Genomic DNA, 20,257 nt, shown 5'->3' on the forward strand with positions numbered 1-20,257 from the left:
TCCTCAAGAGGCGGGTGGACAAACAAAAACCCACAAATTCTGACAAACTCCAAGCATTGATTATGCAAGAATAAACTGCCATCAGTCAGGATGTGGCCCAGAAGTTAATTGACAGCATGCCAGGGTGGATTGCAGAGGTCTTGAAAAGAAGGGTCAACACTGCAAATATTGACTCTTTTCATCAACTTCATGTATTGTCAATAAAAGCCTTTGACACTTATGAAATGATTGTAATTATTCTTCAGTACTCCATAGTAACATCTGACAAAAATATCTTAAGACACTGAAGCAGCAAACTTTGTGCAAATTAATATTTGTGTCTTTCTCAAAACTTTTGGCAATGACTGTAGTATAGTATACTGTAGTATACTAAACTGTTTTAGGCTATACTGTAGCAGACTTTATTATAGTAGACTATACTGCAGTAGTGTATACTATAGTATATTATACTATAGTAGGGTATACTGTAGTTGACTAAACTGTAGTAGACTAAACTCTAGTATACTATACTATGTTGTAGTAGGTGCTACTGTAGAATGCTATACTATAACATACTATACTGTAGTAGACTATACTGTGGCAGACTATACTATAATGTAGTAGACTAAACTGTAGTAGACTATACTGTAGCATGCTATACTGTAGTAGAAAATAATGTAGGGGAATATACTGTAGTATATGTAGTATATACTATACTGGAATAGGCTATAGTGTAGTAGGCTATACTGTAGTAGACTATACTGTATTAGACTATACTGTATTAGACTATACTGTACTGCAGTAGACTATACTGTATTAGACTATTCTATACTTCAGTAGACTGTACTGTAGAATGCTATACTTTCGTAGACTATACTGTATTAGACTAGACTATACTATACTTCAGTGGCATATACTGTAGTAGACTATACTGTATTAGACTATACTATCCTTCAGAAGACTATACTGTAGTAGACTATACCATACCGCAGTAGATTATGATATAGTAGCCTATACTGTAGTAGGATATACTGTAGTAGACTATACCATACTGTAGTAGATTATACTATAGTAGACTATACTGTAGTAGTCTATATGAAACTGTAGTAGGTATACTATAGTAGGCTATACTATAGTAGTGTATACTGTAGTACATTATACTGTAGCAGGCTATACTGTAGTATACTAAACTGTAGCAGACTATACCGTAGTAGATTATACCATGCTATAGTAGAGTATACTGTAGTAGGCTATAGTAGACTATACTGTAGTATATAAATATGTAGTGGGCTATACTGTAGTGGGCGATATTGTAATATACTATAATGCTGTACAATATACTACTGTGGCAGGCTACACTGTAGTAGACTATACTGTACTAGACTATACTGTGGTGGACTGCACTATACTTCAGTAGACTATACTGAAGTAGGCAAAATATTTGTAGACTATACCATACTGTAGTAGATTATACTATCGTAAAATATACTGTAGTAGACTATACTGTAGTAGATTATACAATACTATAGCAGATTATACTATAGTAGGCTATAGTACACTACTATACTGTAGTATATAATTTTGTAGTAGTCCATACTGTTGTAGACTATAATGTAGTTGAATATAGTGTCGTATTCTATTCTGTAGTAGATTATACTGCAGTAGACTGCAATGTAGTATGTTATACTATAGTAGGCTATACTGTAGTGGGCTATACTGTAGTGGACTATACTGTAGTAGAGTATGCTGTTGTAGACTATACTGTAGTAGACTATAGTGTTATAGGCTATACTATAGTATACTATACTAGAATAGGCAATGCTGTAGTAGATTAAACTGCAGTAGGCTATACTGTAGGAGACTATACTGTAGTAGAATATACTGTAGTAGACTATACTGTAGTAGGCTATACTGTATTAGACTATAATATACTTATGTAGACTATACTGTTGTAGGCTATACTTTAGTGGAATATAATGTAGACTAACTGGACAGTTTTATCTCAATCTCTTAATTCATTGACTCTATCATGGACACTCTTACTGACAGTTGTGGCTGCTTCGTATGATGTATTGTTGTCTCTACCTTCATGACCTTTGTGCTGTTGACTTTGCCCAATAATGTTTGTACCCTCTTTTTGTGCTGCTACCATGTTGTGGTCTTACCATGTTGTTGTCATGCTTTTGTCCTATATTTCAATTGTATTTCTTTTTTAAATCCCAGGCCCCTGTCCCGCAGGAGGCCTTTTGCCTTTTGGTAGGGCATCATTGTAAATAAGAATTTATTCTTAACTGACGTGCCTAGTTAAATAATGGTAAAAAAAAAAAAAAAAACTTTATTCAACTATACTATACTGTAGTAGACTATATTGTATAAGACTATACTATACTGTAGTAGGCTAAACTATAGTAGTAGATTATACTGTCGTAGGCTATAGGAAACTAAACTATACTGTAGTATATTATTCTGTAGTACTATAGTGTAGTAGACTATAACATACTATAGATGATTATACGTTAGTAGAATATACTGTAGTAGACTATGATGTATTAAATTACAATGTAGTAGATTATACTGTTGTAGACTATAATGTAGTTGAATATACGGTCGTACTCTATACTGCAGTAGACTATGCTGTAGTAGACTATACAGTAGTAGACTATACTATATTTCAGTAGACTATACTGTAGTAGAATATATTGTGGTGGACTATACCATACTGTAGTAAATTATACAATCGTAGAATATGCTGTGGTAATCTATACTGTAGTAGACTATACAATACTGTAGTAGATGGTACTATACTGTAGTAGACTATACTGGTGTAGACTATACAGTATAGTATATACAGTGGTAGACCACTGTGTATGATATACTGTAGTAGGCTTTACTGAAGTAGGCTATGCTGTAGTAGACTTTCCCATACTGTGTTAGACTACAGTGTAGTGGACTATAGTGTAGTAGATTGTACTATAGTAGACTATACTGCCGTAGGCTATACTGTAGTAGACTTTACTATAGTAGATTATACTGTAGTTGACTACTACACTTCAGTAGACTATACTGTAGTAGGCTATACTATAGTAGACTTTACCATACTGTAGTAGATTACACTGTACTGTAGTAGATTATACTGTAGTAGACTATACTGTAAAAGACTATACTGAAGTAGACTTTACTGTAGTAGGCTATACTATACTAGACTATACTATAGGGTAGTATAGTTTACCTTAATAGGCTATACTGTAGTGTATTTTACTGTAGTTGGCTATAACGTAGTAGGCTATACCGTAGTGTACTAAACTGTAGTAGGCTATATTGAAATGAATGTACTCTCTTAGTGTAACGGATTTCCTCCTCCTCTTCATCCGAAGAGGAGGAGCAAGGATTCGACCAAAATGCAGCGTTGGAATAGGACATAATGAATTTATTTAACAAGACAAAAAACGAACTAACTTGAATAACTAACAAAATAACAAAACGGAGTAGACAGACCTGGACATGCGAACTTACATAAAACGAAGAACTCACGAACAGGAAAAATGACTACACAAAAGAACGAACTGACAAACAAACCGAAACAGTCCCGTATGGCGTGACAAACACAGACACAGGAGACAACCACCCACCACAAACAATGTGAAAACACCTACCTTAAGATGGCTCTCAATCAGAGGAAATGAAAACCACCTGCCTCTAATTGAGAACCATATCAGGTCACCCATTAACCAACATAGAAACACATAACATAGACTGCCCACCCAAACTCACGCCCTGACCGACTAACACATACAAAAGAACAGAAAACAGGTCAGGAACGTGACACTTAGACTATACTGTAGTAGACTATACTGTAATAGGCTTCACTATAGTGTATCATACTATAGTAGGTTATACCGTAGTAGACTGTACTATAGTAGGCTATGCTCTACTATGATATACTGTAGTAGGTTATACTGTAGTAGAATATACTTCACTAGACTATCCTGTAGTAGTCTATATTGTAGTAGACTATACCATCCTGTGGTGTATTATGCTATAGTAGATTATAGTGTATTTGACTATAGTGTTGTAGAGTATTCCAAACTATAGTAGACTATACTGTAGTCGACTATACCGTAGTAGACTATAGTGGGTTATATTATACTGTAGTAGACTATACTGTAGAAGGCCATGCAGTAGTATGCTATACTGTAGTAGGCTGTACTGTATTAGACTATACCTTACTGTAGTAGATTATGATATAGTAGAATATACTGTAGTAGGCTATACTGTAGTAGACTATACTGTAGTAGACTATACTGTAGTAGACCATACTGTAGTAGAATATACTGTAGTTGGCTAAACTATACTGTGGCAGTTTATTCTATAGTAGGCTATAGTAGACAGTACTATACTGTAGTATAGTATTATGTAGGAGGCTATACTGTAGTAGGCTATATTGCAATAGCCTATACTGTTGCAGACTGTACTGTAGTTAAATATACTATCATATTCTATACTTCAGTAGACGTTACTGTAGTATAGTATACAGTAGTAGACTATACTATAACTCAGTAGACTATACTGTAGTAGAATATACTGTTGTAGAAGATACCATACTGTAGTATATTAGTAGTACAATACTGTAGTATATTGTACTATAGCAGGCTATACTGTACTATGGTAGATTACACTGTTGTAGACTATATTGCAGTAGACTGCAGTGTATTCAATTACAATGTAGTAGACTATACTGGTGTAGACTATACTGTAGTTAAATATACTATCTTATTCTATACTGCAGTAGACTTTGCTGTAGTAGACTATAAAGTAGTAGACTATACTATAATTCATTAGACTATAATGTAGTAGAATAAACTGTGGTAGAAGATACCATACTGTAGTAAAATGTACAATAGTAGGCTATGCTGTGGTAAACTATAATGTAGTAGACTGCACTGTAGTTTATACTGTACTAGTATGTAATATTGCATGTTTTACTATAGTAGACAATACTGTAGTAGACTATACTATTCTGTAGTAGATTATACTGTATTAGGCTCACCTGCAGTAGACTATGCTGTCGTAGACTATGCTGCAGAAGACTATACTGTAGTAGACTATACTGTACTGTAGTAGATTATCTGTAGTAGGCTATACTATAGTAAAATATACTATACTGTAGTAAAGTATACTGTATTAGGCTGTAATGTAGTATGCTATACTGTAGCAGACTAAACTGCAGTAGGCTATACTGTTGTGGAATATAATTCCGTAGACTATACTGTAGTAGACTATACTGTAGTAGGCTATACTCTAGTAGGCTATACTATAGTAGACGTACTACAATTTGGTAGGTTTTTACTGTAGCAGTCTATACTGTAGTATGCTGTACTATAGTAGACTATACAATACTGTAGTATATTATACCGTAATAATACTGCAGTAGGCTACACTGTGGTATACTAAACTGCGGTAAGCTATATTGTAATGGATATACTATTGTAACGACCCTGGGTTTATAAGCGCGGAAATCGACTCTGCCGCTTGAGCATGCTTTTGCGGCACAGTCGATAGCGCGCCGGACCTCGGGCTAGGAGGTCGAGGGTTCGAGACCTGCTCCCTGCCTGTTTCATTACACTATCTTAGACTATACTGTAGTGGACTATACTGTAGTAGGCTATACCATAGTATAGTATACTATTGTAGGCTATAATGTAGTAGACTGTACTGTAATAGGCTATAATGTACTATAATATACTGTGGTATATTATACTGTTTTAGACTATGCTTTAGTAGACTATACTGTAGCAGTCTATATTGTAGTAGACTATACCATACTGTGGTGGATTATACTATAGTAGACTATAGTGTAATAGATAGACTGACTATAGTATAATGTAGTAGACTGTTCCATACTATAGTAGATTATATTGTACTAGACTATACCTTAGTAGACTATATTGTATAAAATGATACTGTAGTAGATGATACTTTAGTACACTATACTGTATTTGAATATACTGTAGTACGCTATACTGTAGTAGACTACATATAGTCTACTGAAGTTGACCATATAGTAGTGGAAGATCATATTATTCAGTAGGCTAAACTGTAGTTTGACTATACCATACTGTAGTAGATTATACTATCATAGACAATACTGTAGTAGACTATACTATACTGTAGTAGATTATACTGTAGTAGACTATAATGCAGTAGTGTGTACTGTAGTAGACTATACTCTAGTAGTCTGTACTATACTGTAGTATATTATACTGTAGTGTGCTATACTGTAGTATGTTATTCTGTTTTAGGCTATACTGTACTATGCAACCATGTGGTATACTAAACTGTAGTAGGCTATATTGTAGTAGAATATACTTTAGGCAACTATACTGTTGTAGACTGTACTATGCTGTAGTAGTGTATACTGTAGTAGGCTATACTGTCGTAGGCTATACTATCGTAGCCTATACTATTCTGTAGTATATTATACGGTAGTTGGCTACAGTGTAGTAGAATAGAGTGTGTTATATTATAATGTAGTAGACTTTACGGTAGTGGACTATACTATACTGTAGTAGATTATCTGTAGTAGGCTAAACTGTAGTAGGCTATACCATGGTAGACTATACTATACTGTAGTATATTATACTGTAATATGCTATCCTGTAGTATGCTATACTGTAGTGGACTTGAATGTTGTAGGCTGTACTGTAGTATACTATACTGTAGTAAACTATACTGTAGTAGACCATACTTTAGTATACTATAATTCAGTACACTACAATGATGTAGAATATACTGTAGTAGACTATACCATACTGTAGTAAATTATCCCTGAGTAGGTTTACTTTACTTGAGTAGGTTTACTTTACTGTTGTAGACTATACTGTAGTTGAATATGCTGTAGTATTCTTTACTGTAGTAGACTATACTGTAGTAGACTATATAGTAGTAGACTGTACTATAATTCAGTAGACTATACTGTAGTAGACTATATAGTAGTAGAATATACTATAATTCAGTAGACTATACTGTAGTAGAATATACTGTAGTAGACTATACTGCAGTAGAATATACTCTAGTGGACTATACTGTAGTAGATTATACTGCAGTAGACTATACTGCAGTAGAATATACTCTAGTGGGCTATACTGTAGTAGACTATACTGTAGTAGACTATACTGTAGTATATTATACTGTAGTAGGCTATACCGTAGTAGACTATACTGTACTCGACTATACTGCAGTAGAATATACTCTAGTAAACTATATTGTTTTAGATTATACTGTAGTAGACTATACTGTGGTAGACTATACTGTAGTAGGCTAGACTACAGTGGACTATGCTGCTGTAGACAATACCATAGACCTGACAAGACTAAAGGACAGAGCTACCATCTTTAGTTGTAACCAGCTCAGAAGTCAGTGTTTTGATAGGTGACAGGTTTAAATCCCAGATAGGGATTTAAGGCTTTAGTGACTTATCATGGCGCTAAATAATATCTTAATTTTCTTCTCTGCAAAGCTCCTGTGAATCATGCTAATAACTTTATTCCATTATTTAAACTCCTCACAATCAAGGCAAAATGTAGGTTACCTAACTCATTGTACATCATGGCAACAGTGGGATGATAGCATTGTGAGTGCTAGGTTTAAGCCTCACCCACACAACTGAACCAAATTAAAACCTTGTACCTTTAGACCTGAGCCCTATTCCCCACATGGAAATTCTCTGCCCTCTAAATCCTTTAAATCCCTCTCAGTCACCGTTAATATTGGTTTTTGTGGTCTGTCTGGCCCCTAAAGCTCTCCGCTAAATGAATTACAGTGGAATCTCATCTCTCCAGATAAACTGTGCCCTGCCTTTGCTTCTGTTAGACAGGGTTTTATTCAGTTTGCCGAAGTAATTGAAAAGAGCAGAAAGCAACGTCCCTCCTAGATGTATCATAAGGCACTTCACCACCAAGACTGTCTCTATCTGACTCTGGCACAATGGACACTTTAGCAGCGCCGGAGTCTCCATTTTTCCTCTGCCTTGTCTCGGGGTGACTGCGCTGAGAACTTATACAGTATGTCCAGCTCAATTGGTAGTAAATTGGGTTTAGACACCTTGAGAATTGATTGTATCTCTGATACAAGACATTTTGTTGTTGTTTTTTCACCCTCTGTACAGAATCAAACAATATATATATATATATATATATATATATATATATATATCTACAATATATCAGTATTTACAATATATAAAAGTATAAAGCAAATACCCTCCAAAGCAAAACATATGATATGCATCGTTGTAATTACTTAAAACTCTTGAGTGTCTATTTTGTCTGTGAAATGTCACATCACTTTGCATATGGGGAAAGACTCCCATAGTTCAAAGTGTAACATAGCGTTTTTTTTTTAGCGTGCATTGATTTGAATCAGATCTCCATCTACACGTCCTCTCTGAAGTACGGCAGCCAACTTCCTCCTCAGACTCATTGGCATCTCCATCTACACGTCCTCTCTGAAGTACGGCAGCCAACTTCCTCCTCAGACTCATTGGCATCTCCATCTACACGTCCTCTCTGAAGTACGGGAGCCAACTTCCTCCTCAGACTCATTGGCATCTCCATCTACACGTCCTCTCTGAAGTACGGCAGCCAACTTCCTCCTCAGACTCATTGGCATCTCCATCTACACGTCCTCTCTGAAGTACGGGCGCCAGCATCCTCCTCAGACTCATTGGCATCTCCATCTACACGTCCTCTCTGAAGTACGGCAGCCAACTTCCTCCTCAGACTCATTGGCATCTCCATCTACACGTCCTCTCTGAAGTACGGCAGCCAACTTCCTCCTCAGACTCATTGGCATCTCCATCTACACGTCCTCTCTGAAGTACGGCAGCCAACTTCCTCCTCAGACTCATTGGCATCTCCATCTACACGTCCTCTCTGAAGTACGGGCGCCAGCATCCTCCTCAGACTCATTGGCATCTCCATCTACACGTCCTCTCTGAAGTACGGCAGCCAACTTCCTCCTCAGACTCATTGGCATCTCCATCTACACGTCCTCTCTGAAGTACGGCAGCCAACTTCCTCCTCAGACTCATTGGCATCTCCATCTACACGTCCTCTCTGAAGTACGGCAGCCAACTTCCTCCTCAGACTCATTGGTATCTCCATCTACACGTCCTCTCTGAAGTACGGCAGCCAACTTCCTCCTCAGACTCATTGGCATCTCCATCTACACGTCCTCTCTGAAGTACGGGCGCCAGCATCCTCCTCAGACTCATTGGCATCTCCATCTACACGTCCTCTCTGAAGTACGGCAGCCAACTTCCTCCTCAGACTCATTGGCATCTCCATCTACACGTCCTCTCTGAAGTACGGCAGCCAACTTCCTCCTCAGACTCATTGGCATCTCCATCTACACGTCCTCTCTGAAGTACGGCAGCCAACTTCCTCCTCAGACTCATTGGCATCTCCATCTACACGTCCTCTCTGAAGTACGGCAGCCAACTTCCTCCTCAGACTCATTGGCATCTCCATCTACACGTCCTCTCTGAAGTACGGCAGCCAACTTCCTCCTCAGACTCATTGGCATCTCCATCTACACGTCCTCTCTGAAGTACGGGAGCCAACTTCCTCCTCAGACTCATTGGCATCTCCATCTACACGTCCTCTCTGAAGTACGGCAGCCAACTTCCTCCTCAGACTCATTGGCATCTCCATCTACACGTCCTCTCTGAAGTACGGCAGCCAACTTCCTCCTCAGACTCATTGGCATCTCCATCTACACGTCCTCTCTGAAGTACGGCAGCCAACTTCCTCCTCAGACTCATTGGCATCTCCATCTACACGTCCTCTCTGAAGTACGGGAGCCAACTTCCTCCTCAGACTCATTGGCATCTCCATCTACACGTCCTCTCTGAAGTACGGCAGCCAACTTCCTCCTCAGACTCATTGGCATCTCCATCTACACGTCCTCTCTGAAGTACGGCAGCCAACTTCCTCCTCAGACTCATTGGCATCTCCATCTACACGTCCTCTCTGAAGTACGGCAGCCAACTTCCTCCTCAGACTCATTGGCATCTCCATCTACACGTCCTCTCTGAAGTACGGCAGCCAACTTCCTCCTCAGACTCATTGGCATCTCCATCTACACGTCCTCTCTGAAGTACGGCAGCCAACTTCCTCCTCAGACTCATTGGCATCTCCATCTACACGTCCTCTCTGAAGTACGGGCGCCAGCATCCTCCTCAGACTCATTGGCATCTCCATCTACACGTCCTCTCTGAAGTACGGCAGCCAACTTCCTCCTCAGACTCATTGGCATCTCCATCTACACGTCCTCTCTGAAGTACGGCAGCCAACTTCCTCCTCAGACTCATTGGCATCTCCATCTACACGTCCTCTCTGAAGTACGGCAGCCAACTTCCTCCTCAGACTCATTGGCATCTCCATCTACACGTCCTCTCTGAAGTACGGCAGCCATCTTCCTCCTCAGACTCATTGGCATCTCCATCTACACGTCCTCTCTGAAGTACGGCAGCCAACTTCCTCCTCAGACTCATTGGCATCTCCATCTACACGTCCTCTCTGAAGTACGGCAGCCAACTTCCTCCTCAGACTCATTGGCATCTCCATCTACACGTCCTCTCTGAAGTACGGCAGCCAACTTCCTCCTCAGACTCATTGGCATCTCCATCTACACGTCCTCTCTGAAGTACGGCAGCCATCTTCCTCCTCAGACTCATTGGCATCTCCATCTACACGTCCTCTCTGAAGTACGGCAGCCAACTTCCTCCTCAGACTCATTGGCATCTCCATCTACACGTCCTCTCTGAAGTACGGCAGCCAACTTCCTCCTCAGACTCATTGGCATCTCCATCTACACGTCCTCTCTGAAGTACGGCAGCCAACTTCCTCCTCAGACTCATTGGCATCTCCATCTACACGTCCTCTCTGAAGTACGGCAGCCAACTTCCTCCTCAGACTCATTGGCATCTCCATCTACACGTCCTCTCTGAAGTACGGCAGCCAACTTCCTCCTCAGACTCATTGGCATCTCCATCTACACGTCCTCTCTGAAGTACGGGAGCCAACTTCCTCCTCAGACTCATTGGCATCTCCATCTACACGTCCTCTCTGAAGTACGGCAGCCAACTTCCTCCTCAGACTCATTGGCATCTCCATCTACACGTCCTCTCTGAAGTACGGCAGCCAACTTCCTCCTCAGACTCATTGGCATCTCCATCTACACGTCCTCTCTGAAGTACGGCAGCCAACTTCCTCCTCAGACTCATTGGCATCTCCATCTACACGTCCTCTCTGAAGTACGGGCGCCAGCATCCTCCTCAGACTCATTGGCATCTCCATCTACACGTCCTCTCTGAAGTACGGCAGCCAACTTCCTCCTCAGACTCATTGGCATCTCCATCTACACGTCCTCTCTGAAGTACGGCAGCCAACTTCCTCCTCAGACTCATTGGCATCTCCATCTACACGTCCTCTCTGAAGTACGGCAGCCAACTTCCTCCTCAGACTCATTGGCATCTCCATCTACACGTCCTCTCTGAAGTACGGCAGCCAACTTCCTCCTCAGACTCATTGGCATCTCCATCTACACGTCCTCTCTGAAGTACGGCAGCCAACTTCCTCCTCAGACTCATTGGCATCTCCATCTACACGTCCTCTCTGAAGTACGGCAGCCAACTTCCTCCTCAGACTCATTGGCATCTCCATCTACACGTCCTCTCTGAAGTACGGCAGCCAACTTCCTCCTCAGACTCATTGGCATCTCCATCTACACGTCCTCTCTGAAGTACGTTAGCCAACTTCCTCCTCAGACTCATTGGCATCTCCATCTACACGTCCTCTCTGAAGTACGTTAGCCAACTTCCTCCTCAGACTCATTGGCATCTCCATCTACACGTCCTCTCTGAAGTACGGGCGCCAGCATCCTCCTCAGACTCATTGGCATCTCCATCTACACGTCTTCTCTGAAGTACGGCAGCCAGCTTCCTCCTTAGACTCATTGGCATCTCCATGGAGATTAGCTATAGAAATTAGGCATACATTATTAATAATTCTCTGACTTGCTAGAGATGTATGCTTAGACTATTTATTCCCACACACCTACGCTTCTTGCAAACAGCAAGAGGCAAAAGATCTCTGCAAATTAATCCAAAATGCTTGTTATTTTGTCACACTATTATAAAACCGTAATCTCCTCTAGTGGCTACTTGTCAATCACCACTATTCTACAAATGGAGGTGATTTACTGTGTCATATCAGGATGAAACATGCACAGTTCAATCTCCCTGGGCTGTCATTTGGTACTGTGCAAGGATGTGCAACTGTGAAACGACAGGAGTAGACATACCTTAACACTCATTCAGCGCTCTAATTAAACAAACTGTCGGTGCCAAATCTCAACCACCTCGTCAGTGAAGCTCCGTTCCTTATTTTCAGCCACGTTTCAAAACTGGTGGGGTCACAAAAACATGAAATTCTTTCTGGAAATAAACAACAAGAAAAACTATAAGCTTTGAGTTATCACACGGGACTTGTTAATGCTAGCCTGTTACATTAATTTGATATTTCAAATCCCTCTCGTTCTTGTGATGAATGACTTTTGTTTTGTAGCCATATTGTTTTCTTTCAAAATCCACCAAATTAGAAGTATCCATTTTGCAGCTGGGTTATTTCAGGCATATTTGTATTTGTTAAGGATCCCCATTGGCAGCAGCCACTCTTCCTGGGGTCCAGCAACATTAAGACAGATATATACAGTTTAAAATATTACATGACATTAAATTTCATAACACTTTACCCAGTACATTTAGTGTGTTCCCTCAGGCCACTACTCCACTATCACATATTTACAATACAACTTCCATGTCTACGTGTGTAGAGTGTGTGTCTTATCATGTGTGCCTCTTTACAGTCCCTGCTGTTCCAAAAGGTGTTTTTTAATATTTTTTAAAAGGCGATTCTACTGCTTGCATCAGTTACCTGATATGGAAAATAGTTTGATGTAGTCATGGCTCTATGTAGTACTGTGCGTCTCCAATAGTCTTTTCTTGACTTGAGGATTGAGAGGAGACCTTTGGTGGCATGTCTTGTGAGGTATGCATGGGTGTCTGAGCTTAGTGCTAGTAGTAAAACAGACACCTCGGTGCATTAAGCATGTCAACACGTTTTACAAAAACAAGTAATGATGAAGTTTATCCAGCAGCATACCACCCTGCATACCGCTGCAGGCTTGCTTCTGAAGCTAAGCAGGGTTGGTCCTGGTCAGTCCCTGGATGGGAGACCAGATGCTGCTGGAAGTGGTGTTGGAGGGCCAGTAGGAGGCACTCTTTCCTCTGGTCTAAAAAAATATCCCAATGCCCCAGGGCAGTGATTGGGGACACTGCCCTGTGTAGGGTGCCGTCTTTCGGATGGGACGTTAAACGGGTGTCCTGACTCTCTGAGGTCATTAAAGATCCCATGGCCCTTATCGTAAGAGTAGGGGTGTTAACCCCGGTGTCCTGGCTAAATTCCCAATCTGGCCCTCAAACCATCATGGTCACCTAATAATCCCCAGTTTACAATTGGCTCATTCATCCCCCTCCTCTCCCCTGTAACTATTCCCCAGGTCGTTGCTGCAAATGAGAACGTGTTCTCAGTCAACTTACCTGGTAAAATAACGGTAAAATAAAATAAAATAAAAAATCTCTCCTCAACTTTGAGCCATGAGAGATGTACATGCATATTATTAATGTTAGCTCTCCGTGTACATTTAAGGGCCAGCCATGCTGCCCTGTTCTGAGCCAATTGTAATTTTCCGAGGTTCCTCTTGACCACAGTAGTCCAGTTGCAACAAAACTAGAGCCTATAGGACCTGCCTTGTTGATAGTGTTGTAAAAAGGCAGAGCAGCGCTTTATTATGGACAGACTTCTGTCCATACAGCTACTGCTGTATTAAAAATGTTTTGACCATGACAGTTTACAATGTTACTCCAAGCATTTTAGTCACCTCAACTTGCTCAATTTCCACATTATTAATTACCAGATTTAGTAGAGGTTTATGGTTTAGTGAATGATTTGTCCCAAATACAATGCTTTTAGTTTTTTAAATATTTAGGACTAAGTTATTCTTTGCCAGCCATTCTGAAACTAACTGCAGCTCTTTGTTAAGTGTTACAGTGATTTAATTTGCGGTAGTAGCTGACGTGTATAGTGTTGAGTCATCCGCATACATAGCCACACTGGCTTTACTCAAGGCCAGTGGCATGTCATTAGAAAAGATTGATAAAAGTAAGGGGCCTAGACAGCTGCTCTGGGGATTCTACCTGGAGATAGTGGTCTGTTAGACAGAACACAGAGGGTGTTCCTTATTGGAAGCCTCTCCAACATAATCCACAATATAGCAGTGGGTGTAAAGCCATAATACATACGTTTTTCCAACAGCAGAATATGATCATTAATGTCAAAAGCCGCATTGAAGTCTTTAAATCATACATTTCTCTCAGCCAATCATCAGTCATTTGTGTAAGTGCTGTGCTTGTTGAATGTCCTTCCCTATAAGCATGCTGAAAGTCTGTTGTTAATTTGTTTACAGTAAAATAGCATTGTATCTCTTAAAACACATTTTTTTCCCAAAAGTTTACTAAGGGTTGGTAACAGGCTGATTGGTCGGCGATTTGGGCCAGTAAAGGGGGCTTTACTATTCTTGGGTAGCGGAATTACTTTTGCTTCCCTCCAGGCCTGAGGGCACACACTTTCTAGTGGGCTTAGTTTGAAGATATGGCAAATAGGAGTGACAATATCGTCCGCTATTATCCTCAGTAGTTTTCCATCCAAGTTGTCAAATCCCGGGGGCTTGTCATTGTTGATAGACAACAATAATTTCCCCACTTCTTCCACACTCACTTCACGGAAATAATTTGATCAGTTTTACTTGGATGTGTAGAGTCAGCGTTTGTTGCTGGCATGTCATGCCTAAATTTGCTAATCTTGCCATTAAAAAAATCATTAAAGTAATTGGCAATATCAGTGGGTTTTGTGATGAATGAGCCATCTGATTCAATGAATGATGGAGCTGAGTTAGCCTTTTTGCACAAAATTGAATTTAAGGTGCTCCAAAGCTTTTTACTATCATTCTTTATCTCATTTATCTTTGTTTCATAGCGTAGTTTCTTATTCTTTTTATTCAGTTTAGTCACATGATTTCTCAATATGCAGTACATTTGCCAATCGGTTGTGCAGCCAGACTTATTTGACGTTCCTTTTGCCTCATCCCTCTAAACTAAACAATTTTTCAATTCCTCATCAATCCACTGGGATTTAACAGTTTTTACAGTCATTTTCTTAATAGGTGCATGCTTATTAGTAACTGGAATAAGCAATTTCAAAAATGTGCCAAGTACAGTGTCTGGTTGCTCCTCATTACCCACCACAGACCAACAAATATTGTTTACATCAACAACATAGTAATCACTACAAAACTTATTGTATGACCTCACCATATTTTCAATGACCAGCATGCATAGGGTCTGACGGATTGTGTTCACCTGAGAGACCCGGATTAAATGGTGTCACGTCATCAACCTGTCAGTTCTAGTCCCTCATGCATCCTAGTGGTTCCCTCTATTGGAGCCTTTAATGAGACAGGCACTTAGTGGCATGTTGCCCTGTGTCAGTGGCAGTGGCTATTAAATTTAATAATTTGAATCAAATAATCCATGTATTAAAATCCTCTTGAATATGCAAAACAATCTAAGGACTTGGCATATCTGATGTTAAATGTCAAAATTATATCCAGATGTAAACAAATGCTATATTTTTCCCCCAGGGATTACCACAGCAGGGGGGTTTTGTGTCCTGCTAAGTGCTTTCTCCTTCTGGGATTCCCTCATTCAAAGCAAAGATTGTTGAGGGAGTGAGGAGTCTTAATAGCTTTTTTCTGTCATTTGTGGTTTCCTCAGCCAATGTCTTGCCATATAGATCTTCATTACAGAGAATAATGGATTCAACTTGTGACTTTGTGTGCCAATAATTACGTTTTGCAATGTAAGGTACTGCGGGCAGGTGTACTGAGAGTAGTATGACATTTGCTGCTCCTCCCCCTCAATAACACATTTTCTTTATAACTGGCAGTTGTGGACTTGGCTGGCACATTACCATTACATTAGGTACGATGCCTGTGATGCCCCAGTATTGAGCAGAGTGGTCATCGTTGTGCCGTAGGCGGTATACTACTGTATAGGTGTAGTGCGTTCCGCATATCATATCATGTATACCATAACCTGTCCACATCCTGTGCCTGTAAGAGCAATCAGTGGTTCTTTTGAAACGATAATCAGAAAGGTGATACAGGTCCATCAATTTGCATTTCATTATGATATAGGCATATACGAGATGCCTTTCACATTACAGCCCTGCTCCTAAGATTGTAATATCAATCTTGCGTGGATGCAATGGCTGAAATGAGGGTATATGATGTAGGTGGTAGAAATATGTCTCATAGCATGAGATTGCAGAGATGTCGAGGTCACGTATTGCTAATTCTTACTTGTGTCACTGCATGTAGGATACTTTAGGTAGGTGGGATTGTTGGCGGTTTGAAATGGTGACTCGTATGTATTTCTAATGCACACAATTTCTGTCTCTCTCTTTCCTCTTCTTAGGTTGTCATGCTGTAATAGAAGCCTGGAATAAGCTGTGCAGTACTATTCCCCTCTGGACCTCAAACCGCAATGCTTAACTGACCAACAAAGATTTGACAGGAAAAAAGTTAACACACACCGGAAATCAATACAGCACATGCTGTGCTTCGTCTCACTGGGAGTCTGCAAATGCCTTGGCCTTTATCGCATTGAGTTGAGAATTTCTATGGCAGAGACAAAAACATATGGCATGAAGAAGTGATATTGACTTGTTGTCCATGACTGGACCGGTTGAAAAGGACTCCCCACTTGATGTGGATCATGTTAACATTCTAGCTCACTCTCAACATCAACACGGCTGGACCGCCCAGGCTTTGACTCTGAAACCAAATTAAATAACCCCTGGTTCAGCTTTAAACTAGGACAGAGCGAGCCAACCCTGTGTATTACTATCATCTCTGAGTGTGGACTCACTGAGGGTTATTGAAGAGAATGAGACCATGAAAGCAGCAGTTGATATGGAGTTGTGGTCTGGGGTGTTGTGCTCGGCCTGGCTGGAGTGGAGATAAGAGCTTGGGCGAGCGAGAAAGCAGAGGTTTGATGAGACCAGAGCAGAATACAAATCAGCGTCTGCCGTCCCTCCGCCGGACTTCAGCGTCAAACCAATATTAGTGTGTCTACTGAAATAATAACTCCAACAGTTGTGCATTGAAAGGTACGAGTATAACCAAAATCTCTAATATGAAACTAAATAGCAGTCATCACTTTTGAGACGATCAAAACGGAGATAAACAAATAACCCAGTGTGTCTTCAAGACTGAAATAAGGAATAAAGGATCCATCACGTCCCATGGATACGTGTGACAACCAACAGTGACATCCATCGATGCAGCCCTCTTTACCATGCGGAGAAGACAAAGTGAATCGTTGGCTCTGATCGATTGAGGTGATGTGGCTCATCTAGACCTGGAACAAAGGGTTACAGGGGAACGGCGAGATGGATCAGGATAATAGCTCTGTTGATTCAATCTTCACCAATGCCACAGAGAGCCCCAAACCTTCAGAGGCACATTGGGACGAGGCCATTCTCCTAGGTCTGCAGATCTTCCTGTCGGCCATCCTGGCCATCATCACCCTGGCCACCGTACTGTCCAACGCCTTTGTTATAGCCACCATCTTCCTGACCCGGAAGCTACATACGCCAGCCAATTTTCTGATCGGCTCGCTGGCCGTGACAGACCTGCTGGTGTCCATCCTGGTCATGCCTATCAGCATTGTGTACACAGTGAGTAAGACTTGGTCCCTGGGGCAGATCGTCTGCGACATCTGGCTGTCATCAGACATCACCTTTTGCACCGCCTCCATCCTGCACCTGTGTGTCATCGCGCTGGACCGCTACTGGGCCATCACTGATGCCCTGGAGTACTCCAAGCGCCGGACGATGCGTCGAGCGGGCCTGATGATAGCGGTGGTGTGGGTGATCTCCATCTCTATCTCCATACCGCCGCTGTTCTGGAGGCAGGCCAAGGCCAACGAGGAAGTGATGGAGTGCCTGGTAAACACGGACCAGATCTCCTACACGCTCTACTCCACCTTTGGGGCCTTCTACGTGCCCACCGTGCTGCTGATCATCCTCTATGGCCGGATCTACGTGGCCGCCCGCTCGCGCATCTTCAAGACTCCGGTGTCGTCCGGCAAGCGTTTCACCACAGCCCATCTCATCCAGACTTCAGCCGGCTCCTCCCTCTGCTCCATCAACTCTTCCGCCTCCAACCAGGAGAGCCACCTGCAACCCGGAGGGGGAACCAGCGGAGGTGGAGGAGGAGGCAGAGGTGGGTCGCCTCTCTTCAATAGCGTGAAGGTGAAGCTGGCAGACAGCGTGCTGGAGAGGAAGCGTCTGTGCGCCGCTCGGGAGAAGAAGGCCACCAAGACGCTGGGCATCATCCTGGGAGCCTTCATCGTGTGCTGGCTGCCTTTCTTTGTGGGTACCCTGGTACTGGCCATTTGCAAAGAATGCTGGTTCCACCCAGTGCTCTTCGACGTGTTCACCTGGCTTGGCTACCTGAACTCGCTCATCAATCCCGTCATCTACACCGCCTTCAATGACGAGTTCAAACTGGCCTTCCACAAACTCATCAAGTTCAAGAGATGCTATTGAGGGAATGCGAGGATTGAACATTCAAAATTTAAATCCATAACCTAGTCTCTCGCCTTACCGGTATGATAATATAGGGCCTATTCATAGAAACACTGTACTGTTGCATTAGTTCATGTTGTAAACACACATGCTCATTGTGTTTGGTCTCTGTACATTTTTCTGTACATTGTAACTTCATTGACCAGCTTATGAGGTGCCACAGCTCATTCAGATATTTCCTTAATACAGATGTATGCATGCATTTCTAAAAGAAGAGAGAGTAAAACACATTCAGACTACAAAACTCCTTATGAATGAGGGTTTGGGTTTGGATATTACAGACCCCAAAAGAACAGACTTTTCATACATTGAGACAAATGAATGAGACTACGCAGTATGAGACTGGGATCTCCTTTGGATGGTAGACATGAGGGGATTGATCCATGGATTATAACTGAGAAGCGGATTATAAACTCCCATCGTACTGGAAAAGCCATAGCATGTTGTCACAGAAATGTCACATTACAGAGGCTCATCGTCCATAACACGTCTGTGGTACAGTACAATAGAGAAATATATAAAGATGAAGTCTTACGCACTTTATGTGTATGCGTTTGTTTCTGTGTGGAGGAGTTGTCACCTTGCTCTGGGTGTGGGGGTGTGTGCGTGTGGGGGGGGGGGGTCCGTATTGAATGTGTCAAGAACTGTAATGCTGCTGGGTTTTTCACGCTCAACAGTTTCCTGTGTGTAACAAGAATAGTCCACCACCCAAAGGACATCCAGCCAACTAGAGACAGCTGTGGGAAACATTGGAGTCAACATGTGCCAGCATGCCTGTGGAATGCCTTGTAGATTCCATGCCCCAACGAATTGAGGCTGTTCTGAAGGCAATAGGGGGTGCAATTCAATATTAGGAAGGTTATCCACGCAGTGTATACATTTTTTAATAATACTATCTTTGAGAACTAACAATCTAACTAACAAAAGCAAGACAGTCACAGAGAATCAAACAGTCCCAAAAGCAGTCATTCAGTACACATGCCCATTGATGTGGTTATAATGTTACAGCAGAGGAACACAGCATTAGCTATGACAAAATGCATAGAATTGCAGGAAATTCGCTTTAAACTCCAAGATGGTCTCTCAGCTCCATGCCAAACTGTGTAGAACTCCTGGAAAATATCTTCAAAACGGCAATATTTTCTCTCAGCTCAATGGAAAAATAGCCAAAAACTGCTTTACAACTGCAAAATTGTCTCTCTCCAACTGTGGGAAGGTCAAAATTATGAAACGGTCGACAAAATCTATTAATTTTAAAATATTGATTACTTCTACTTGCCATTATCAACTGACCTGATGATAAGACGTGACTATTATTGCTAAGGTATGATGGGGGAGTCCCTGGGCAAGAAAAGTTTTTTGGTTTTAAATGCTCTAAGAGGCTGACTTCTCTGTGTAGGACACAGCATTTACCTTCGGATTGAACCTAAAAATGAATTATGGCCTCT

At 41.3% G+C, this 20,257-nt stretch overlaps 1 protein-coding gene across 1 annotated transcript in view; it reads left to right on the plus strand.

Annotated features, from left to right (window-relative positions):
• htr1d (5-hydroxytryptamine (serotonin) receptor 1D, G protein-coupled) overlaps window positions 1–19,347 on the plus strand; it is a 38,650-nt gene extending 19,303 nt beyond the window's left edge. The window contains exon 2 of the mRNA XM_055862736.1: window positions 16,634–19,347. Within this exon, the coding sequence (XP_055718711.1) occupies window positions 17,610–18,770 (1,161 nt within the window). The 5' untranslated portion in view covers window positions 16,634–17,609 and the 3' untranslated portion in view covers window positions 18,771–19,347. The remainder of the gene's footprint in view (window positions 1–16,633) is intronic.
• Window positions 19,348–20,257: the final 910 nt, after the last annotated feature.

This window comes from Salvelinus fontinalis, chromosome 15, assembly GCF_029448725.1.
Source record: "Salvelinus fontinalis isolate EN_2023a chromosome 15, ASM2944872v1, whole genome shotgun sequence".
In the NCBI taxonomy this organism is placed as follows: domain Eukaryota; kingdom Metazoa; phylum Chordata; class Actinopteri; order Salmoniformes; family Salmonidae; genus Salvelinus; species Salvelinus fontinalis.